A 24,135-nucleotide genomic window follows, 5' to 3' on the forward strand; every position below is an offset into this window, starting at 1 on the left:
ACCTCTTTCTGTTAAAGAATGGCTAAAGACTGTGGCACAATATCCACATGGTTTCAGAACCCCATCTTTTCTGGGCCAAGCATCTACCTTTGTATCCCTTTAACACTCCTACTTTTAATCCTGCCTCGGGGCTCTAGAAATCCTCTTTTACCCTGCATTCTGCAGCAGTCTAGAGCCTCAATAACCTTAACGCACCTCCTTCATCAACGTGATGCTGGGAATAGGGTACTGAAAGTAAGTTTCAGTACTCTGATACCATGTGAATGGGCTGAAAGAGGTCCCTCCACTTTGTGCCCTACCATTATCCGGAGTTATTTAGCGTCATCCGTAGCTCCTAAAGAGAATCTGTTTTCATTACCCTGCCCTGCCCAAACATGGCTAAACAAACCTATGGGACCTTCCTTTCTTGCATGCCTTCTCAGCTTATCCTCTCCTCATTCAGTGGCTTGCCATTTGTCATCCTGTGAAGTTTTCCCTCTTCCTGAAGTTCTAACTCAAACTCCTTTTAATGGTTGTATTCTGTTGCTTCCTCTAATTTTAGGGACCAGCAGCACAAACACTGTCGGGGGAACAGTGAACAGCCAAGCTGCCCCAGCTCAGCCTCCTGCCATGACATCCAGCAGGAAGGGCACATTCACAGATGACCTACACAAGTTGGTAGACAATTGGGCCCGAGATGCCATGAATCTCTCAGGCAGAAGAGGAAGCAAAGGACACATGAATTATGAGGCAAGTCTTCCCTTTTTGTCATTTGCTGACCAGCAGAGTATCACTTAGCACACATCTGAATCAGAGGTGATATCAACTGCCTAGCTAGTGCTTAGCATTTCATGCCATAGCCTTCTGTAGCTAATAAATTTAAACACTTTTAGAAAAAACAAAATCATCCAGTTACTCTGTTTTTGAATCCCTAGGTGTCAACTCGTTTTTTTCTCCCCTTTTCTTTCACCACCCTTAATTGCATACACATATTTAAAAAGGTATGGTTCGGGTTTCACTATACTCCATAAGATTTGAACAGCCCTGATTCTAGAATTAGATTTCAGTAGCACCCATTTCACCTTTGAGTTATACCCACACCAAACTTTACATGTAGCTGTTTTCTTTTCAGGGCCCTGGAATGGCAAGAAAGTTCTCCGCACCTGGTCAGCTGTGCATCTCCATGACCTCAAATCTGGGTGGTTCTGCCCCCATCTCTGCAGCATCAGCTACCTCTCTAGGTCACTTCACCAAGTCTATGTGCCCCCCACAGCAGTACGGTTTTCCAGCTCCCCCCTTTGGCACTCAGTGGAGTGGGACGGGTGGCCCGGCACCACAGCCACTTGGCCAGTTCCAGCCTGTGGGAACTGCCTCCTTACAGAATTTCAACATCAGCAATTTGCAGAAATCCATCAGCAACCCCCCAGGTTCCAACCTGCGGACCACTTAGACCTAGAGACTTTAACTGAGTAGATTTGGGGGCAGGAGATGGAATGCTGAGGGGTGGGTGGGAGGGGGGGGAATGGGAAAGTAGCCTATATACTAACTACTAGTGCTGCATTTAACTGGTTATTTCTTGCCAGAAAGGAATGTTTTTTAATACCGCTTAGAGCCCTCAGAATTGAGACTCTCCCTCCCCTTCACCATTTATTGGAGTGGAACAAGAAGGAAAGAGCAGCTTTCTTGTGATGGGGCAGCTTCAAACCATGCTTTCCTATTTCTCTACACCCAATAGTGAGGGCTAGAAAAGAGAATCATTTATCAGAAAACTATGAGAGAGCTCAGTGTAAAACCAAACCCATCAGTATTTTCAAGTGGGTGGAGCTCTTAATTTTGGTACCTACCCCAAATCCCTTATTTCCTCAAGAATCTAAACCACAAGACAAAAAAAACAAAAACTATTGGGGTCTCTCCTACCCTGTTTCCCCTCCCCCCTTTTTTTCTGTTTCTTCTTTGGTTCTTTCTTTTTGCTTTAGAACCAGTGGAAAAACACCAGGGGACTGAGGTTTCAACCCTTTCTTATGATAGGTCATTAGTGCTTTAAGCAAATGATATTAGCAGCTTTGACTGCAGCATTAGCAATTAGGAAAAAAATTAAGTCCCCTGCGGACATGTAACTTTGCCATCAGTTTTGATGTGGAAACACTGTGATATATAAATGTTGTTGGACAACAGTAGTTTTAAGAGTAAGATATGAAAGGTTTAAAAAGTTGCAAAAAAAGCAAGCTCTGTCCTTTACTTATTGAGACACTTTAGCTTTTTCCTTTGTATTTCCATTGTAGTAGATAAATAAATGTGAATGTAAGATTGTATAAATTACTGTACTTGAATACTTCTGTTCTCCCAGTATTGCTGGCTGGATATTTTAGTGCCTTGGACTCTACTGCTTCTGCCATTAGCACCAACTTCTCATCAGACCCCAGATCAGCAGAGGGCGTATGGAAGGATATTAGGTCCATGTGACCCCAGCAGAGGATTATGCCAAAGGGAAACTGAAAGAGTATTTTTTTTTTTTTAAGTCATTCAATTTTGTCTAGAGCAGGTGTAAGATGAGCAGGGTGAGAAGTTAAGTTGACATCAGTGGTTGAAAGCAGAAAGTTCTGTTTCAGGAACAGTAAGGAGGGGTGTGGTAACAAAATTGAGCAATTTAAAAGATTAAGGGTGGTTGTGATAAATGAAAGAAAAAGAAAGACTAAGAACGAGAGAACAAACTTGTCAGGAAAATATGTGCTGCCTGGCCTGCAGGTGCCATGAGCCTTACTTACTCAAGCCAGGTTTGGACAGACAACACCTAGTGGAAATGGCTGAATATAAAGGGAAGGGGGTGGGGGCTAGTTTTTAAGTTGGGAAACGTTGATTGGAAAAGTCACAGATGGAGAAAGTTGCTCTAAGAACTTTGGATTGCTTTCCTCTTGTTGCAAATGTATCCTGCATTTCTCAGCTTGGGGTGCTGTATTTTGTGGAAAGTGGACCCACATCTGAATTGAGCATTTTAAGAAAGAGTGCTTATTCCTACTCATTTCCTCTGTGATGTCCACATGGTTGCAGGATCTTAAATCTGTTGTGCCACCTGTTTCTAGAATTGCAACTGATATTCTCACATTCTGATATAAATACTCCCCTTCAGTAACTGCAACCAACCAGTATTATTTAGTGCTATGCCTAGTCCTAATGGGCAGTTCTGTTATTTTCAGAGCTTTCAGAAAATACTCTAATTGGCTATGTTTGGGATATCTATTATCTCCAAAGATGGAGAAAGAAGCTAGGACCTGATTTTTTGGGTGCTTCTTCTCTTGACTCTTGAGTTGGGAAATTAACACGTTTCCAATCTCTTACCCACCTCAATGGCACATCCCAGGAATCACCAGAAGGGGAGCCTGGTTGGCTGTCCTAAGCTGTTGTTCCTTCGTGGGTCCAGTTTTCTTTAGTAAGTTAACCTAGGTCCCAAAGATGCAAACAAAAGCCGAAGGTTTAGCAAAGTAGAAATGAAAAGGACAGGGGTTCCAAGCCCTGCTACAAGGTTGTTTACTTATTTATTCTCTGCTTAAGATCCTTGGGGAGATGGTAAGAGTAAGGATAGAACAAAGAAGGTGCCAAGTAAATGAGAAACAGACCTAAGATGAATGAAACCATACTTTCTACCAGAGGAACGAGGGAACCAAATGCAGCACATTATTTTTTGTTATTTTGGTTTAATTTTGAGATCTCTTCACTTACACACAAAAAATAAGAACTGGTTTTATTTACTGTTGATTTTTTTTTCCCCTCCTGTGGATGAAGTAACTGAAGCCTAGAGGAATGAACTAGTGCTACTGAACTGTTTAAATTATTTTTGTGTTAATAGTACACTTTGAGTATCTTTTTCCACATTACAAAAATCTTTTCTGGATTATAAATGTTTTCCTTACATTATTTAACAATGTACACTGTTTAAAAAACAAATAAACTGAATTCAAACCGTGGGGGTTTCTCAGCAGCCGTTAATTGTACATTTTGCACTAACTCTGGGTGTTGCGCTTCTTGTAAGATTGCGCTCTGTGCTTCAGTTTGTTACCTTTGTAGACTTATTTAATGAAACCATTCAAATAAACCAAACTTGCTTTTGTTGAGCTGTGGGGTTTCATTTCCAGAAAATTTCCTTTTTCATGATCTCATTAGAATTTCCTTTTTCATGATCTCATTAGCTCATGTTTTGAGTTGTGTACAATTTATAACTGGATTCCTCACTCTGGGGACTTTAAAGCAAAAGATCTGAACTAAACTAAGATTATGCTTGAGACAAGGGAGAGATTTTTTTCTGAAAAAAATGGTCAGAACCAAAAGATGAACATATGACCAAATCCATTAATGAAGTTGGTAAGATAAAGGAGAAATCAGGGTAAGCTATGGCCTCTTCATCTTCCATAGGAATAGAAATGGCCGGCTGCCGCCTTGTACTTCAAGAGTTCCTTGCCTTGGGGGGCACCTGGGTGGCTTAGCGGTTGAGCATCTGCCTTCAGCTCAGGTCATGATCCTGCGGTCCTGGGACAGAGCCCCACATCAGGCTCCCAGCACAGAGCCTGCTTCTCCCTCTGCCTGTGTCTCTGCTGTGTCTCATGAAAAAATAAAATCTTTAAAAAGTACCTTGCCTCGGGTCTATAGCTTCCCACAAATGGATCTGTGATCCAAAAATTAATAAAAGCCACAGCTTGAAGATTAGGTAAAAGGCACAGCTGCCCAAGACGCATCTTAAAAAGTAAACTTGTAAACTCATTATTGGCTGGGGGTAGAATTATGAACGTCTGAAACTGGGAAAAATCCATTTACGTTGAGTTCTATCTCCCACCTAAAAAGGAGAAATACAAACACCTATTCACATTTTTTGTTACAAAGTAATTTATTTTGCTTTCTTAAAATGACTTTTCTTTGGTCTTCTTAGGTTATTTCCTCCATTAGGAAAAAACTGCAGGATAGTGACACCGTGAACCTATAAATCAGAGATGTGTATCACAGATGAAAAACGTAACCTGGATTGCTGCAAAGTAGTAAAACACTGTAGCTTTTGTTCTCAGAAGGATACGCAGTATGGTGTGGACATCGCTAAACACTGAGCCCCACCCAAAGTGAAAGGAGGCAGACATTACAATAATTTCGTGGAGGCAGTTGCAGGTACTTAGTAGTATAGCTTATATTGCTTGAATGCAGGAAGCCACTGAGGATCCCTAAAATTTCTATCCATATTAACACAGTAGCTTAGGAATAAATAGTGAAGAACATCAAGAGCCAAAGAAAAGGATTTTAATCTCCACGCCTCCCCCTGCGGTGTGTGACGAGCTTTCTTAAAGCACTTGTCTTCTCACTGCTCAGCTTTATCTGCAGAAGGCTCCAATAGATCTGGGTTAAGTTCAGAATGAAGCAAGGTAAATCCTTGGAAATAAGCTCAGTCCCTAGGAATGATGAACAATATTATGACCAAAAAGTAGCTTTAGAAAGTCCCTTTGTGACAAAGTCCAAGGATGTGACCTGAGCCTCAGGATGGATCCAATTTCCTTTTCTTCAAGTCCTGGTTCTTCCTATAGATATCACAGTTTCCTGTGGAAGAAAAAATCATTTAAATATGGCTGCTGTGGAGATCCCTGGGTGGCGCAGCGGTTTGGCGCCTGCCTTTGGCCCAGGGCGCGATCCGGGAGACCCGGGATCGAATCCCACGTCAGGCTCCCGGTGCATGGAGCCTGCTTCTCTCTCTGCCTGTGTCTCTGCCTCTCTCTCTCTCTCTGTGTGACTATCATAAATAAAAAAATTTAAAAAATAAAAAATAAATAAAAAATAAATTTAAATATGGCTGCTGTGGGGATCCCTGGGTGGCTCAGTGGTTGAGCATCTCCCTTCGGCTCAGGGCATGATCCCAGAGTCCCGGGACGAGTCCCGCGTCAGGCTCCCTGCATGGAGCCTGTTTCCCCCTCTGTGTGTGTCTCTGCCTCTCTCTGTATCTCTCATGAATAAATAAATAAAATTAAATATATATAATTTAATATATATATATATATATATATATATGGCTGCTGTGATTTTCAAATGAGGAACAAACTGACCATGAATAATTTCTGATGTTAGTTAAAAACCCTAACATAAACAAAAAGGCTAAGAGTGAAAACTATTAGGGCAGATCACTCTATTAACACTAAACCAAGTTACAATAACCAAACGCAATGGAAAAGCTCTCCATTCTGTCATGTAAGCTCCCTACTGCAAGCAAGGGTTACAAGGGCTACAGCTCTGGTCAGGACTGCAAAAGAAGGGTTCTGGCTCATAAGCCAGTTCTCTTTCATTTTCTCAGACTGCTGTTCCTCCAGCATACTATCACCCAACTTCTTAAAATGAAATGGCATTCTTCCTCTAAAATGCATAGAATTAAACCCAAGTTCTTTCAATTTTTGTCCCTAAACACATTACTACCTGTGATATCTTGGTTGATGCCGTGCAAGGGTCCAGACTTTGCTTGTGGATTCTGCTGGCAGAGGTTCCAGGTCACCACCTGGTTCTTCAGGACTGCGGTGTCAGGGATCTGGAGCGGCTCTGGTTTATACAAGGCCTTGGTATCACTCTCGCCTGCTTCTGGATCCACATCCCACATTCCAAGGCTGTCTGTGAGGACCAGGATCATGGGAAATGCAGAATCAAACAAGCATTCTCATACAAAGCACTGGTCATAGGAAATTCCACGTCACGAGTGGACTATGACAGATTCTGGGACTGCTCTGTCCCCCACCCAAAAGTACAGCAGAGCTTCTCTTAGGACAACAGAGGAGCTGAGTGTGTGCTAGCAGAACTGCCATCAGCCAGTTATGGGTCTTCTTTTGTCCCAAAACCTTCGGGGCCATAAAACAGATAAAAATGAGGATTTTTATGCCTCTTTTAAAATGTGTTAGTGACAAAAATAAATGAATAAATAAAAATTAAAAAACAAAATGTGTTAGTGACAACCAAAGGTGCATTTCGTAGGTACTCACTGTCATTCACGTGGCTCTTACCTGTAAGGAAGTCATTGTCCGTGGCTGGCTCCGAAACAGCAATCACAGGAGTGCTCTGCCTCAGAGGAGGTGCTGGCGGCGCTGCTACAGTTCCCACGCAAGCAGCGAGCGAGGAGCAAGACGAGGCAGCGAGGAGGAGCAAGGAGTGAGACAAATGCACACAATCACTGAACTGCAGGAGAGCCTCAGAAGTGCAAAGCCGCCTAGAGTTACACCGGCTCCTGGCACAGCCAGCAGCCAAGTCAAGCTTCCTGACTGCCCGTCCCTACCTGCAGATCTACAAGAGATCAGAAAGACTGTATTCTTTTTTTCTTCTCACCAAATTGGGGTTCATTTCTCTTTAACCAGCATATAAAATAGAGGGGTTGTGAGAAGCTCTCTGGTCCATTTTTTTTACTTTTTAAAGCTATAACCCTTGTTCCAAAAAAATCTTAAGCAGAAATTCAGTATGTAAAACCAATAGAAACAGTGGCTCTGGTTGTGTGGTCAGGGTGGGGACACTCCGCACACCCTTCCCCACCAGGAGTTTCTGCAGTGGTCGGAAACTCCAGGTCCAGCACAGTAAGATGTGTTTTCCCCCTACATTAATTTAAGCCTGTCGGTGCTGAGGGGAATACTAATGAGTTAACCCAAAGAAGGTCCTCTAAATCTTTATCATTCTTCGGGAGAAGCTAGACAAAGATCCCATTGGTCTGAGATAAGCCCTTTGTTTCTATTATCCGAGCAAGACTCCCCAGGAATCTGTCCCAGTACCACAGAGTCTAAACTCGAGTAAACCAAAGCTTAGGATGAAGCGTTATCTTCCAGGAAGTCTGCCTGATATTTGCAGACCACTTAGGCCTCCTAGCAGAGGTGGCCACGGTACCTGGAAGGGAGAAAAGTTCTATCCGCTGCAGTATCTAGTTCTAGATGATGTCAAGGCCTGTTGCCTTCCCTTAAAACAGAGCAGTGTCTTTTAAAATAGGACTTCGTTCTCTCAATCACCTAGACTCCTCTCCTGCGTGGAACCTGGGGCAAGTGCCATGGGGTTCCCGCTGGCCGGGGGTCGGGCAGGCCCCTTGGGACAGCTCCCCACCGCCTCCACTCCGTCCTTCTCACACACCCAGATTCTTCTTTTCAACTGACAAGGCAAGTAGTTGGGCTTGCTGCTGTTTCTCCATCTCCTCCCGGAACTTCTGCTGCAGCTGTTTCTGCCGGAGCTTCCGCTGGTATGTGGCATCGCTCTCCATGACAGAAGTCAGGCTCCTGCAGCACAAGAGCCACAAGGCAGGCGTGAGGTCCTGAGCTAAGGGAGTAGTAACCCATGTGTGATTCCTGGGGTTGTGCACAGACCAACTGGCTGGCTCAGTGGGTAAAGAATGAAGGTCCCTTGGACCACCTGAGGAGGAAGAGTGGAAAGGGAGGAAACTGGGAACCGTGGCCTCACCGGGAGCTGCCAGCCTTCTCTTCCTGCACCACACAGGGGGGATCCTCTGAGAGGCTCAGTCTGCAAGGGGAGGTCACCTTCTGTGCTTTGGGGGGTCCCAGGACCACGTTCTGCCGGCAGCTGCTATATCTTGCTTGTTCCACAGATGGTTCAAAATCTTGTCTCTTGGCTTTGGTTAAATCCACTTCAAGAGGCAACTAAGAAGGGAAGAGAGGGGGTAAATAACCCTCCAGCTGCACTTCCCTCCCTTGTCCCAGCCTGACGACCTGGGTTCCTGGAGAGCAGTATCTGACAGTCCTCATCCATCACCCCTCTTGGTCCTCAGAAGCTGAGACAAAGGGGACACCTGGGTGGCTCAGCGTTTGAATGCCTGCATTTGGGTCAGGGCATGATCCCAGATTCCCGGGTTCGAGTCCCACATCAGGCTCCTTGCATGCAGCCTGCTTCTCCCTCTGCCTGTGTCTCTGTCTCTATGTCTCTCATGAATAAATAAATTAAATTTAAAAAAGCTGAGACAAAGGATCCACACTTCAACTAATATTTTTAATTACAAGAGAAGAAGTAAAACTATTTTTTACTTTACATCGTTCTGTATTAATAAGTTTTGATAAAAAGGGATCTTACTTTATGATTCAAGGCAAATGGTCTGTAAGCTCTAATTTGAATCCTTCATTGGCAGCTGGATCTGTCTGATGCTGTGGACTTTTTCTTTTTCATGGAAATGATCACACATAGTCTTTTTGGAGGCCTGCCCTTTCCCAGCCCTTTCTTCCAGGACCTCCCCCTAAAATACCCCATACCACTGAAGAAGCCTCAGGCTGCTATGGCACAGCTCAGTGTCCTTCAAAACACAGGAAGAGGAAAACCGGCAAAGCACGGATGTAAGCTGCTAGCCAAGGCCACAGGCAATCTCCCAACCTGGGGCCGTTCCTGCATCTCACCATCTGTGAGAACTAACACCAAATGAAAGCCAAACACAAAACAGTCCATACTGTTTGGTTCCCAGAAGTACAAAGAGTCTACACTAATCTATGTTGCTAAAAGTGGTTTCTTAGTTGCTTAGTAGTAAAGAGAAGGGGAGGACGACTTGGCAGTGACTGCAAGGGACACTACTGCGACTTCTAGGACACTGGTAAAGTTTTTTCTTGATTTAGATGCTAGTTAAGTGGATGTCTTCATCAAGCTGAACGTTTATGATGCATATACTTTTCTACATGTTTATAGGTACATTTTCATACTTCAATCAATTTTTATAGTACATGTGCTGCCGAAGCAAGCACAATCAATTTTTATAAAGTACAATTTCATTTACATAAAGTTCTAAAACAAGAAAAAAAATCTACAAGGCTGGTGCACCTGGCTGGCTCAGTCGGTATAGCATCCAACTCTTTATCTCAGGGTTGTGAGTTTGAGCCCCACACTGAGTGTAGAGATTATTTTTTTTAAAAAAAGAAAGAAAGAAAGAAAGAAAGAAAGAAAGAAAGAAAGAAAGAAAGAAAGAAAGAAAGAAAGAAAGAAAGAAAGAAAGAAAGAAAGAAAGAAAGAAAGAAATCTATGAGGCTAAATAAAAGTCAGAATAAGGATGTCAGGACAATAGTTACTTTTCAAAGAAGTCAAGTAGTGAATGAGATGGTGCTGAGGGGTGCTGGTAATGGTAATTTTCTTATCTGGGAGATAAATAGCTCTGTTCACTTCTAAAAATTCATCAGGCTGTGACATTATGAATTACACAGTTTTCTGTGTATATGTTGCACTTCATTTTTTAAAATCTTGAAAAAAATAAAAGTGAAAAAGAAAAGGAGAAGGATGTTATCAGAATGGTAGACTCTGAAGCTCCAAGGTCCCCACCCCTTCTCCTATAGACACTGAGTTAACAACATACAGACTAGAGTACCTTTGTGAGCGCTCCAGTGACCAGCTGAGAAGCTATAGGACTCAGGCCAGCATAAAACCAAGACAAGATTCCAACAGAAGAGGTAGGAAAATTCATGGCATTTTGCATGCCCACTCATGCCTCTGCCCCTGCCCTCACCCAGCATAGAGCAATACAACCAGCAATACTTCCCATCCTGGGCTCTTCCACTGGGATGGAAACAAGAGTAAACTGTGCATCCAGTGTTGTAGTTTGTCTGGGGGCTGCCCAAGGCATTGGTTTTTGTCTCACCTGACTCAGCATGCTGATGGGGTCAGCAGAGTTTGAAAGCCCTAAAAACAGAGATGAGCACCAGAACACATTAGAGCTACAGTTACAAAGTGAGATGCCAGGAAGAGGGGAATCACAAAAGGTTTGAGCAGTACTAGAACCTCTAGCTGGGCTGACTGGTGAAGGTCTTCCCCTGCACCAAACCAATACATAAAGACTGGGACAGATGGCTGTTTTCTCAAAAAAACAAAACAAAACAAAACAAAACAAAACAAAAAAAGAAAAACAGGGAAATGTGGCCCAAAGGAACAAAATGAAACTCCAAAAAATGACCTTAAAAAAACCACAATCTATGAGCTAACAACAAATTTAAAATAACTGTCATAGGGGTACCTAGGTGGCTCAGTTGGTAGGGTGTCTGCCTTTGGCTCAGGTCATGATCCCAGAGTCCTGAGATCGAGCCCCATGTTGGGCTCCCTGCTCAGCCGGGAGTCTGCTTCTCCCTCTCCCTCCAGCTCCTACTGCTTGTGCTCTCTCTGTCAAATAAATAAAATCTTTAAAATACATAAATAAAATAAAATAACTGTCATAAAGATGCTCAATCAGTAAGAGAGAACACAGATAGCTAAATGAAACCAGGACAGTGATGCATGAATACCATGGAAGAATATTAACAAAATAACTGTCATAGGGGTACCTGGGTGGCTCAGTGGTTTGGCGCCTGCCTTTGGCCCAGGGCACGATCCTGAAGTCCCGGGATCGAGTACCGCATTGGGCTCCCGGCATGGAGCCTGCTTCTCCCTCCTCCTGTGTCTCTGCCTCTCTCTGTGTCTATCATAAATAATTAATTAATAAATAAATAAATAAATAAATAAATAAATAAATAAATAAATATTTTTTAAAAAGCTATAAAAAAGCAGCTAACAATATAAAAAATTTTTAAATATAATAACAGCTGAAAAATTCACTAGAGGGGTTTTACAGCAGACTTGATCTCACAGAAGAAAGAATCAGCAACATGGAAACAGGTTATTTGAAATCATCTCATCAGAGAAACAAAAAAAGAATGAAGAAACATGACAGAGCCTACAGGGCCTATAGGACACCTGTCACACTGTATACTAAAAGAGTCTCAGAAGAAGAAAAAGAGAAAGGGGCAGAAAGATTATCTAAAGAAATAATGGCCAATATCTGAGCAAAAGGAAGGATAAATTCAAGAAGCTCATAAAACTACTTCTAGAATAAACCCAAAGAGGCACACACCAAGGCACATTATAATCAAACTGCCAGGGATCCCTGGGTGGCGCAGCGGTTTGGCGCCTGCCTTTGGCCCAGGGCGCGATCCTGGAGACCCAGGATCGAATCCCACGTCGGGCTCCCGGTGCATGGAGCCTGCTTCTCCCTCTGCCTGTGTCTCTGCCTCTCTCTCTCTCTCTCTGTGTGTGACTATCATAAATTTAAAAAAAAAAAAAAATCAAACTGCCAGAAGTCAGAGACAGTACATTAATAACAGAATACCAGAAAGAGAAATTAACAAATCCATTTATAATTTCAACAAAAAGAATAAAACACTTTTAGCAACAAATGAACCAAGGAGGTAAAATACCTGTATAGTGAAAACTGTAAGACACTGATGAAAGAAACTGAAGAATAAATAGAAACATATTCCATGCTGTGGACTGGAAGAATTAATATAGAATGTCCAAACAAACCAAAACAATCTATAGATTCAGGACAATTCCTATCAAAATTCCAATGGCATTTTCTACAGAAATAGAACAAACAATATTAAATTTGTCATGAATCACAAAAGACCCCAAATAGTCGAAGCCAACTTGAGAACAAAGCTGAAGGCATCCTGCTACCTGATTTCAAACTGTATTAAAAAGCTATTGTAATCAAAACAGTGTGGTACTGACATAAATACAGACACCTAGAATAATGGAACAGAATAGAGAGCTCAGAAATAACCCATGTTTATACAATCAGCAAATTTATGACAAAGAAGCCAAGAATGTACAATGTAGAAAGGACAATCTCTTCAATAAATAAATGTTGGGAAAACTGGACAGTATATGCTAACGAATGAAACTAGACCACTATCTGACGCAATGCAGAAATATACTCAAAATGAAGAACAGACTTGAGTGTAAGACTTGAAACCATAAAACTCCTAGAAGAAAACACAGGAGATAAGCCCTTAATATTGGTTTTGGTGATGACTTTTTGGATCTGACACCAAAGCAAAGCCAACAAAAGCAAAAATAAACAGGCGTGACTACATCAAACTAAAATGCTTCTGCAGAGCAACAGAAACTATAAACATGAGAAAGTAACCTAGTGAATGGGATGAAATATTTGTAAATGATAGGGAGTTAATCCCAAAATATGTAAAGAACTCACAACTCAATAGCGCAAAAAAAAAAAAAAAAAACCTAAATAATTTCTTTCTTAAAAATGGGCATTTTTCCAAAGATACACAAATGGTCAACAGATGTTTGAAAGGATGCTCAACATCACCAATCATCAGGGAAAGACAAATCAAAACCAAAATGAGATACCACTTCACACCTGTCAAAATGGCAATTATCCCAAAAAAAAAAAAAAAAAAAAAAAAGCGTTGGCAAGGATGTAGAGAAAGATGAACCCTTATGCACTGCTGGTGGGAATACAAACTGGTATAGCCACTGTGGAAAACAGTATGGAGGGTCCTCAAATAATTAAAAATAGAACTACCATGTGATCCATCAATTCCACTTCTGGGTATTTATCCAAAGAAAACAAAACTACTAACTCAGAAAGATAACTGCACCCCATGTCCACTGCAGCATTATTGCATTATTTACAATAGCCAAGGTATGGAAATAACCTAAGTGTCCAACCATGGATGAATGGATAAAGAAAATGTAATAAATATGCATTGGAATATTATTCAGCCATAAAGAAGAAGGAATTCTTGCTATTTTCCACAATGTGGATGCACCTTGAGGGCATTATGCTACTGAAGTGAGACAGAGAAAGACAAACACTGTATCATCTCACTTACATGTGGAATCTCATGGGGGAGAGGGAGCTCATAGGTACAGAGAACAGATCAGTAGTTGCCAGGAACAGGCAGGTGGCAGGCAAAATAGGAGGTGGGAGGGTGTATGAAAAAGCACAAACTTCCAGTTATAAAATAAGTCATGGGAATATAATGCACAGCATAGTGACTAAAGTTAATAATACTGTATATTTGAAAATTGCTAAAAGAGTAAATCTTAAAAGTTATCATTTAAAAAAGAACTGTAGGTATGGTGACAGATGTTATCTAGACTTATTATGTTGATAATTTAATAATCTATCAAATATCAAATTATGCTGTATCCTAAAACTAAAATAATGTTATATTCAATTATATCTCAATTTTTAAAAAGTCAAAGACAAAAAGAAATCTTGAAAGCAGCAAGAGAAAAACAAATTATCACATACAAGAGAGCCTCCATAAGATTATTAGGTTTCTCCTTATTGGCCAGAACAGAGTGGGATGAAATATTCAAAGTGCTGAAAGAAAAAGACTCAGTCAAGAATACTGTATCCAGCAAAACTATCTTTCAAAAATAGAGAAATTAAGACTATTATAAAAACAAAAGCAGAGGGAGTACCATTTCTTGCAGAGCAAGAAATGGTAAAAGGAGTTCTTCAAACTGAAACAAAAGGATGCTAGACACCAACACAAAGCTATATGAAAAATAATAAATTCTCCAGTAAATATAGTAGCCTATATTATTGTACTTTTGATGCACAGAATTTTTTTTTTATTCATTCATGAGAGACACACAGAGAGAGGCAGAGACACAGGCAGAGGGAGAAGCAGGCTCCCCATAGGGAGCCTGATGCAGAACTCGATCCCAAGACCCCAGGATCATGACCTGAGCCAAAGGCAGACACTCAACCACTGAGCCACCCAGGTGCTCCATGAATATAGAATTTTTAAAAACAATTACAATTTAAAAAAAATCACAGTTTTTATAACAGCAAATCTCGGATACGGGGTATATAATATATAAAGATGTAACATCAATGAGATAAAGTGGAACAGGGGTGGAGTTGTAAAGGAATAGAGTTGTTGTATGCAACTGAACTTATCAAGTTAGAATGCTACAACTTTAAGATGTTTTAAAATTGCAATGATAACCACAAGGGAAATAGCTATAGAATATACACAAAAGGAAATAAGAAGGGAATCAAATCATGTCACTACCCAAAAGTCAATAGAACACAAATGAAGGCAGTAAGAGGGAAAGGAGGAACAAAAAAGCTACAAAATACAGAAAACAATAAAATGGCAATAGTAAGTCCTTCCCTATCAATACTTCAAATGTAAATGGATTAAACACCCCAATCAAGTGACAGATTGGCTAGTCAGATTTAAAAAAACAAGATACAACTATATGCTTCTTATGAGAGACTCACTTTATATCTAAGGACACATGGTAAAGGTGAAAGGATGAAAAAAGATATTCCATATAACTGATACAAAAAACGAGCAAGGCAGGTTATACTAATACCAGACAAAACAGACTTTAAGTCAAAAACTGTTACAAGAGACAAAGGAGGACATTATATAACGATTAAAGGGTCAATTCACTGAATAGGTATAACAATTATAAATCTTTGTGTACCAAACACCAGAGCTCCTAAATACATAAAGGAAACTGACAGAACTGGAAAGAGAAATAAATAGCAACACAATACAATAATAGTAGGAGTTGTCAAATTGTACTTCCAATAGTGGGTAGAATAACCAAATAGGAGATCAATAAGGAAATAGAGGATTTGAACATTATAAAGCCAGCTGGACCTAACAGACATATACCCAATACTACCCAAAAACAGAATATAAGTTCTTCTCAATATACATGAAATATTCTCTAGGAGAGACCACATGTTAGGCAACAAAACAAGTCTTAACCAGTTGAAGAATACAGAAATCATACAAAAGTATGCTTACTGATCACAGTGGAATGAAACCAGAAATCAATAGCAGAAGAAAAAAGTGGAAAATCCACAAACATGTGTAAATTAAACAGTACACTCTTAACCAGTGGGTCAAAGAACAAGTCACAGGGGAAATTAGAAAATATCTTGAGACAATGAAAATGAAACACAACATATCAAAACTTATGGTTTGCAGCAAAAGCAGTGCTAACAGAAAAGTTTATAGCTGACATAAGCTAGTGATAAAATGAAATAAAGCTTGAGCAGAGATACATGACATACAGAATAGAAAAGCAATAGACAAAAAACTGACAAAACTAAGAATTAGGGGATCCCTGGGTGGCTCAGCGGTTTGGCGCCTGCCTTTGGCCTGGGGCGCGATCCTGGAGTCCCGGGATCGAGTCCCACGTCGGGCTCCTAGCATGGAACCTGCTTCTCCCTTCTCCTGGGTCTCTGCCTGTCTCTCTCTCTCTCTATCATAAATAAATAAATAAATAAATAAATAAATAAATAAATAAATAAATAAATAAATCTATCTATCTATCTTAAAGAAAAGAAATGAAACAAAACTAAGAATTAGGTTTTTTTTAACTTTTTTAAAAAGATCAACAAAATTGATAAACCCTTAGCTAGATTAACTAAGGAAAAAAGGGAGAAGACTCAAATAACTAAAATCAGAAAGTAGGGACATTATAACAAATGCCACAGAAATAAGATTATTTCTTATAATTTCTTATACAACAAATCAGACAACCTAGAAGAAATGGACAAATTCCTAGAAACATACAACCTTCCCAGACTTAAACATGAAGAAGCAAATACCTGAAGAGATCAGTAACTAGTTAAGAGATTAAATCACTAGTCCAAAACCTACCAACAACAAAGCCCAGAACTAGATGGCTTCGTGGGACAATTCAACCAAACATTTAAAGAATTAACACCAGTACTCAAACTCTTCCAAAAGCTAAAGCAGAGGAACATTTCCAATTCATTTTGTAAGACCAAAGTCAAACAATGACACTACATACATTGATCATGATGAGCACTGAGTAATATATAGAATTGTTGAATCGACTATATCATACCCCTGAAACTAATATAACACTGCATATTAACTAGACTGGAACTAAAATAAGAAACTTAATAAAACCAAAACAAAACAAAACCAATGACACTACAAGAAGGGAAAAAAAAAAAAAACTGTGAGAAAACTATAGAACAATATAACTATAGAACAATATCCTTGATGAATATTGATACAAAGATCTGGGGGCACCTGGGTGGCCCAGTTGGATAAGCGGCTGACTCTTGATTTCAGCTCAGGTCATGATCTCAGGGTCATGGGACTGAGCTCCAGGTCATCGGACACCATGCTTAGCAAGGAGTCTGCTTCTTTCCCTCTGCCCCTCTCCTGGCTCATGCATATGCACTCTTTCTCTCTCTCAAATAAATAAATAAATCTTAAAAAAAAAAAAAAAGACCCTCCAAATACTAGCATACTGAATTCAATAGCACCTTAAAAGAATTATATACCACAACCAAGGGGGATTTATTCATAGGAGGCAAAGATGGTTCAACTCCACAAATCAATCAATGTGATATACCAGAGTAACACGAAGAAGGAACAAAAGCACATGGTAATCTCTATTAATGCAGAAAAAGCATTCAATTAAGACTCAATACCTTTTCATGATAAAAATATTCAACAAACTAGAAATAGAAGGAATATACCTCAACATAATAAAGGCCATATATGAAAAGCCCACAGCTAACATCATACTCAATGGTGAAAGACTGAAAGCTTTTCTATAATATAAGGAATGAGGCAAGGATGCCCACTCTCACAACTTATACTCAGCATACTGGAAGTCCTAGCCAGAGCAATTCAGCAAGAAAAAGAAATAAAAGGAATCCAAAGTGGAAAAGAAAAGTATCTCTAGATGTAGATTACATGATCTCATATGCAGAAAAACCTAAAGACTACAAAAAAAATTGTTAGAATAAACAAATTCAGCAAAATTGAAGTATACAAAAATCAATACACAAAAATTAGTTCTGTCTATATACTAGTAATGAACAACCCAAAAAGAAAATGAAGAAAACAATCCATTTATAATAGCATCAAAAAGAATAAAATACTCAGGAATAAACCTAACCAAGAATGGGAAAGACCTGTACACAGAAAACTACAAAACACTGCTGAAAGTAATTAAAGAAGCCACAAATAAATGGAAAGACATCCCATGTTCATAAATTGGAAGACTTGACATGGTTAAGAGGCCTACTGATTCAACACAAACCCTATCAAATTCTCATAGCATCATTTGCATAAACAAAAAAATTCACCCTAAAATTTCATATAGAACCTCAAAAGACTTCAAATAATGAAAACAGTATTGAAAAAGAACAAAATTAAAGGACTCATACCTTCTGATTTCAAAACATACTGCAAAGATACAGTGATCAAAATGGTATGATACTGCCATAAATAAAGACACACAGTCCATTGGAATAGAGAATCCAGACATAAAACTTTGCATATATGATCAAGTGAGTATCAGCAAGTGTGCCAAGACCACTCAATGAGGTAAAGGAAAGTCTTTTCAACAAATGATGCTGGAAAAAAAAAAAAAAAAAAAAAAATGATGCTGGGAAAACTGGATATCCACATGCAAAAGAATGAAGTTAGACCTGTGTCTTACAACATAAACAAAAATAAATTCAAGACAGATTAAAGACCTCAAACTATAAAACTCATAGAAGAAAAGTTAGGGGAAAAGCTTCAGGACATTGGATTTGACAATGATTTCTTATATATGACACCAAAACCACAGGCAACCAAAGCAAAAAATATACAAATGGGACAATGTCAAACTTAAACACTTTAAATGCAACCTATGAAATAGAAAAATTTGCAATCCTGTCTCTGAAAAGGGGTTAATATTCAGAATATATACAGAATTCCTATAACCCAATAACAAAAAACTAGATAGCCCATTTAAAAAAAAAAATGGGCAAGGGCAGCCCTGGTGGCTCAGCGGTTTAGCGCCGCCTGCAGCCCAGCGTGTGATCCTGGAGACCCTGGATAGAGTCCCACGTCAGGCTCCCCGCATGGAGCCTGCTTCTCCTTCTGCCTGTGTCTCTGGCTCTCTCTCTCTCTCCTCTCTGTGCATTCTCATGAATAAATAATTAAAAACTTTTAAAAAATAAATAAATAAATAAAAATAAATTTTAAAAAATGGGCAAGAAACTTGAATAGTCATTTTTCCAAAGATGATGTACAAATGGCCAAAAAGCATACGAAAAGATGTTCAATATTGAAACTCATCATCAGAGAAATGTAAATCAAACCCACAAGAAGATATAGTACTTCATACCCACTAGAATGGCTGCTATCAAAAAACACAGAAAATAGTAAGTGTTGAAGATACAAAGAAATTGGAACACTTGTGCACTGTTGGTTGAACTATAAAATGATGTGGCTGTTATAGAAAACAGTGCCGAAGTTCCTCAAAAAACTACCATATGAAGGTGTCTGGGTGGCTCATTTGGTTAAGTGCCTGACTCTTTTTTTTTTGTTTTTTTAAGATTTTATTTATTTATTCATGAGAGACAGAGAGAGAGAGAGAGAGAGGCAGAGACACAGGCAGAGGGAGAAACAGGCTCCATGCAGGGAGCCCGATGTGGGACTAAATTCCGGATTCTGGGATCAAGCCCTGAGCCAAAGGCTCAACGGCTTAGCCACCCAGGTGTCCCATGTGCATGACTCTTGATCTCAGCTCAGGTTTTGAGCTCAGATGAGCTCAAGCTCTGTGTAAAAATAAATAAATAAATAAATAAATAAATAAATAAATAAATAAATAAATAAATAAATAAATAAATAAATAAAATAAACCCTACCATATGATCCAGCAATCCCACCTAGATATTTATCCAAAATAACTGAAAGCAGGATCTTGAAGAGGTATTTGCAAACCCATGTTCCTAACAGCACTATTCCCAAATCAAGAGATGAAAGCCACCCAAATGTCCATTGATGGAAAAAAGGAAAAAAGAAAATGCAGTGTATACATTCAGTGGAATATTGTTCAGCCTTAAAAAAGACGGTAATTCTTTTTTTTTAAAGGATTTTATGCGTAAGTAATCTCTACACCCAACACAGGGCTCAAACTTACAAGAGCCGCGTGCTCAACTGACTAAGCCAGTCAAGTGCACCAAAATAAGGGAAGATAATTCTGCCATAGGCTCAACATAGATGAAACTTGAGGACTTTATGCTAAGTGAAATAAGTCACCAAAAAAGTAAAAACCCAGGATGATTTCACTTACACGAGGCATCTAAAGTAGTCAAATTCAGAGTAACAGTACGTAGAATGGTGATAAACAGGTGCTGTTAGAAGGGGGGAAGGGGAGTTGTCCTATGGGTAGAGTTGCAGGATCCCAAGACTAAAAAGTTCTGGAAATCTGTTTCATCAGTGAACTGTACACTTAAAAATGGCTAAAATGTTAAATTTTATGTTATGTGTTTTTTACCATAAGAAAAAAAAACATGACTAATATACCTCATAAACACAGATGCAAAAAGCCTTACCAAGATAAAGCAAATGGAGTCCAGTAACATATGAAAAGGATTTTAACAAGGGAAAGTGTGGCATTTTGACAGATGCCAAGTGCCCCCTGCTCTGGAGGGGGTCTCCACAAGAAGAACCCCTCCAGGACAAGTAAGGGACTGCCGCCCTGGGCGGCAGCACTGCAGGGGGCCTCGAGACCACCCTGGAGACAGCAGCCACTCCACCCAGACAACAGGAAGGCTCCTCTGCCTGACTCAGTCCTGGCCAAGAGTGACTCCAGGGATGCATGATTCTAGACCCCTAAACAGCAGGAGCAGCAAGATTGAAGAGCTGAGGTTCTTTGAGTGTTTTTAAAGAATGACAGGGGTACTGCAGGGGGCTCTGTGCTCCTTTTGAGGTTTCACAGACCATTCCTGAACGTAGTTCTCCATGGAGAAGAAAACAAGTGGCACAGATTCTCTAGGCTTCAATCCCTTCAGCTGGAAAATAAGGTGATTGGTTCCTGTTGCCTCTGGTCATCCAGCAAGTCTGAAATACACATTCCAGACCTTGAAAGGGTTGGGTCTCCCCTTCTTCTCTCTCCTTCCAGGAATACTCAACCCATGCCACCAGGGAACTGGCTCTAGCTTTCCTATGATGGCAGTCCATTCATCCACTTCTAACATACCTGGCGTGGAAGCTTATTTAGTGACCTCAGATAGTCTTTGTCCAGAATACAATTTCCAAGTGCATTCCCGAAACTTCTAAGGATAAGGAAAAAAAGAGTGCAACAGGTTGAGAATGATTACATGTAAATATCAGAGAACAGAGTTACGACCTTTGTGCACAGTGCTTCCCAACTGCGGCAAAGGAGATGGACCCTAATATACATCCAGAAATGTTTCTTGAGTACCTGCCATGTTCATACACTGTATCAGGCTCTCAGAATACAGCACTGGGCACAGCCGTTGCCAGTCTCTGCCCTCAACAAGAGGCAGGGAGTACAAAAAGACTAAGAAAACACCATTAGCTACCTCCTGCCATGAAGCACTAATTCCGGAGCAGAGATTTTTTTTTTCTAAGGACTGTTCTAATTCCCCCAATAACAGTGGGTGACACATGCTTAGAGCACAATCTGTCTCTATGACTGAAGCACTTTGCTTGAGACATCTGGCCTCATGCACAGGTTACAGTACTATAAGTTTTTCATGTATGTTCAAACACGTTTTTCTGGGGATTCAATTCACTTTGATTCTCGAAGGCCATGTATGACCCCCAGAAAAGTAAAACTGAACAAAACCTGTTCTACGTAACTAAGTTGTACATACACAATGAGAACTGTTCAGGTGTTTTGACAGAATAGGAAAGCTATCTCTGTACTCGTGTGGAAAGGTCTCAGGATTCAAGACGGGGATGGGGGTGTGCAAAATCAAGGACAGAATAGAGAACATGGTATTCTACACCTGTTCCCAAAGAAGGGAGACGTAGGCATAACAAAGCATGAGAGAAATACGAGAAGGAGGAGGCAGGGCTGATGGGAGCAGGGGGACACGTGAGACTTGGGTTATTTTAACTTTTAAACAAATGAACAGAAATCACAACTGCTCTGAAAGCAGAGCCAAACGGAAGCAGGTTAGACTCCAGCTCTTGCGCTTACCTCAGTGCCCGCTTCAGCCCATCAGTCACGGCCTCCTTCCGGGCCTTCTCCAAAGACAAGGCTTTGGACTTGAGGCCCTCACTGACACCGTAGCCCACGTCTTCATGATACGAGCCATCCTACAGGTAGAAAAAGAGCTCAGAGTCCAACGTGAAAAGCTGCAGGCCTCTCCCTGGTTCCACAGCTCTTCTCACCCTCAAGGGCGTTCGCACTGGGCGAAGAGGACCCAGGCACCTTGCTTCAGGACACATGGGCACCGAGAACTGTAACAGAACTCATTTCCAGTACTGCATTCTAGACCTCATCCGCCTGGGAATGTGTGAGACAATTTTCCCTTCCCTCTTCCTCTTTCACATAAAAAAGGCACACAACTAACCTACCGTAAATCTTCCTAAGGTGCATTACTCCAAGGTCTAAAAACCTCTGGGACAGTGAACAAAAGGAAAAGATGAAATATTATATTTAACAGATTCTAATGATTGAATAGCAAATCTCACAGGTCAGGTGGTATCCATTTCTTGGCTTTCGCCAAAAATGAAGGTTCACCTGATCAAGTTAGTACCTGGTAAAGAACCAAATGTAATTTTGGATGATAGCACTCTGATTTTTGAGATATAACTCAGAAAGCTTATTCAAAGAAATGAGTGACACTGTAACAAAACTCTATTCCCAGTTTATATGAACAAGGTTTTTCAGTACTATTTATAAAAATAAGAAGTTAGAATAGAATTAATGCTGAACGTCTAAGAAAAAGTAGTATGAAACTATGAACATATAAACTACCCAAAAAGAAAAAAGAGCTATGGGACGCCTGAGTGGCTCAGTCAGCTAAGCGTCTGCCTTCAGCTCAGGTCATGATCCCGGGGCCCTGGGATGGAGTCCCACATCGGGCTCCCTGCTCAGCTGCCAGTCTGCTTCTCCCTCTCCTTCTGCCCCTCCCCCCTGCTCTTGTGTGCACCCTCGCTCTGTCTCAAATAAATAAAAAATCTTTAAAACAACAAAAAAAGCTTCATCCATCTCATTAAGAAATGCATTTTCCACAAAAATTTATTTTTATTAAGTATATAAATTTTGATGTAGTTATTTTGTCCTCCTCACAGACACAACTGACTGATCAATTGTGTGTTAATAATATCTGTAATGGTAACTCAATCCAGAAAAATTTTTTTATAATTTAGAGCCTTAAGATCACTGAATATTTACCCCCCAAAATTATTACTTTTATATACACATATATACACACACAGAGGAATATGTTAAGGTTTCATTAAAATGTTCTGAATATATATAACATATATAGTACATACTCCAAACATATATATATTCTAAACATATTTATTTATAAATAATACATTTTATTTATATATACATATACACACAGATATTTATACATGCACACGTATATATGGACAAAAGCCAATGGAGAGATATAAGGGAAATAGGGGTTTGAGAAGAAACAATGTAAAATTTCTCATGATTAGAGAATAGTTTGCTCATGTATTGTTTTAAGTGGATGACGGTATTTAATCATTTATATTTAAAATCCATTGCTTCATTTAAAAATGATGTAACAAAAAAAGATGCATGGACTAAAAGGGATGAAGAACACACTTATCCTGAGGAGCTATGAGAGATGTACAGAAGTGTTGAATCACTACATTGTACACCTGACACTAATATAGCACTGTATGTTCATTATACTAGAATAAAAAAAGAAAGAGAAAGATGTAACATTTATTTTAGAGTGTCAAATTCTACAATATGCTAAAAACATATCGTTGCAAGTACAGGCTTACCCCACTATCTGAAAGTAGAACATTCTTATGAAAACTTTCTTAAGCCAAAATGGTGTAAAGCAAAGAAGCAATTACCATTAATTTATATGGAAAAATTTTTGAGCATTCCCAGATCTGGAAAATAACTTGTTATGCTTTTCTGACACCTTAGGACACATCTTGCTAAAGATGCAAACAATAAATCCAGATAAAGCAAATTGTTCACAAATACAGTTCAAAGCTCTGGCAGCTTGATGCCGAGATGCTGAGGGGAGTTCCCAGGGATGGACTGGCAGGGCCACTCTTGCTGCCAGCGTATGCCGTTTATCGTAAAAGTGAAAATCCTCTCCGGATTTCTTTCAGTTAAGCGAAAACAGGTACCAGTATAGGTCTTTCATAAAAGCAAAGCAGTGTAACGCAAACTTTTTGAAACACAGAGGATCTCATTTATACTTATGGTGAAAACTTTCAGGTGTCAACTTAAAATGGGAAAGAAAATGTGAGTTTTTCAGAATTCATTTAGAGGCCACATGAGTAAGAATCTTTGGATACCACCATCCTAAGGAACACTGGCTGAGTCCCAGCTCTGAGCCTAGATCTCTAGCATGGCTGTGCT

The 24,135-nt window shown here is 39.9% G+C and overlaps 2 protein-coding genes across 40 annotated transcripts in view; one reads left to right on the forward strand and one right to left on the reverse strand.

Moving 5' to 3' along the window:
- WNK1 (WNK lysine deficient protein kinase 1) overlaps positions 1-4,088 on the forward strand; it is a 150,508-nt gene extending 146,420 nt beyond the window's left edge. For all 25 annotated transcript variants that reach the window (XM_025461714.3, XM_025461695.3, XM_025461697.3 and 22 more), the window contains 2 exons: positions 542-729; positions 1,112-4,088. In XM_025461714.3, coding sequence (XP_025317499.1) covers positions 542-729; positions 1,112-1,429 — 506 coding nt within the window. In that variant the 3' untranslated portion in view covers positions 1,430-4,088. The remainder of the gene's footprint in view (positions 1-541; positions 730-1,111) is intronic.
- Positions 4,089-4,830: 742 nt separating this feature from the next.
- The window catches only part of RAD52 (RAD52 homolog, DNA repair protein), a 117,395-nt gene continuing 98,090 nt past the window's right edge, over positions 4,831-24,135 (reverse strand). For 12 of the 15 annotated variants that reach the window (XM_049102544.1, XM_049102546.1, XM_049102547.1 and 9 more), the window contains 8 exons: positions 21,745-21,863; positions 11,256-11,389; positions 10,580-10,620; positions 8,416-8,612; positions 8,092-8,234; positions 6,990-7,073; positions 6,415-6,603; positions 4,831-5,550 (listed from right to left, as the gene is read on the reverse strand). In XM_049102544.1, coding sequence (XP_048958501.1) covers positions 5,489-5,550; positions 6,415-6,603; positions 6,990-7,073; positions 8,092-8,234; positions 8,416-8,612; positions 10,580-10,620; positions 11,256-11,389; positions 21,745-21,863 — 969 coding nt within the window. In that variant the 3' untranslated portion in view covers positions 4,831-5,488. Of the gene's footprint in view, positions 5,551-6,414; positions 6,604-6,989; positions 7,074-7,973; positions 8,235-8,415; positions 8,613-10,579; positions 10,621-11,255; positions 11,390-20,775; positions 20,852-21,744; positions 21,864-24,135 lie in introns of those variants that run through there. The other 3 variants (XM_025461742.3, XM_025461743.3, XR_007406410.1) reach the window with 2 other exon arrangements.

This window comes from Canis lupus, chromosome 27 (genome assembly GCF_003254725.2).
Source record: "Canis lupus dingo isolate Sandy chromosome 27, ASM325472v2, whole genome shotgun sequence".
Lineage (NCBI taxonomy): Eukaryota > Metazoa > Chordata > Mammalia > Carnivora > Canidae > Canis > Canis lupus.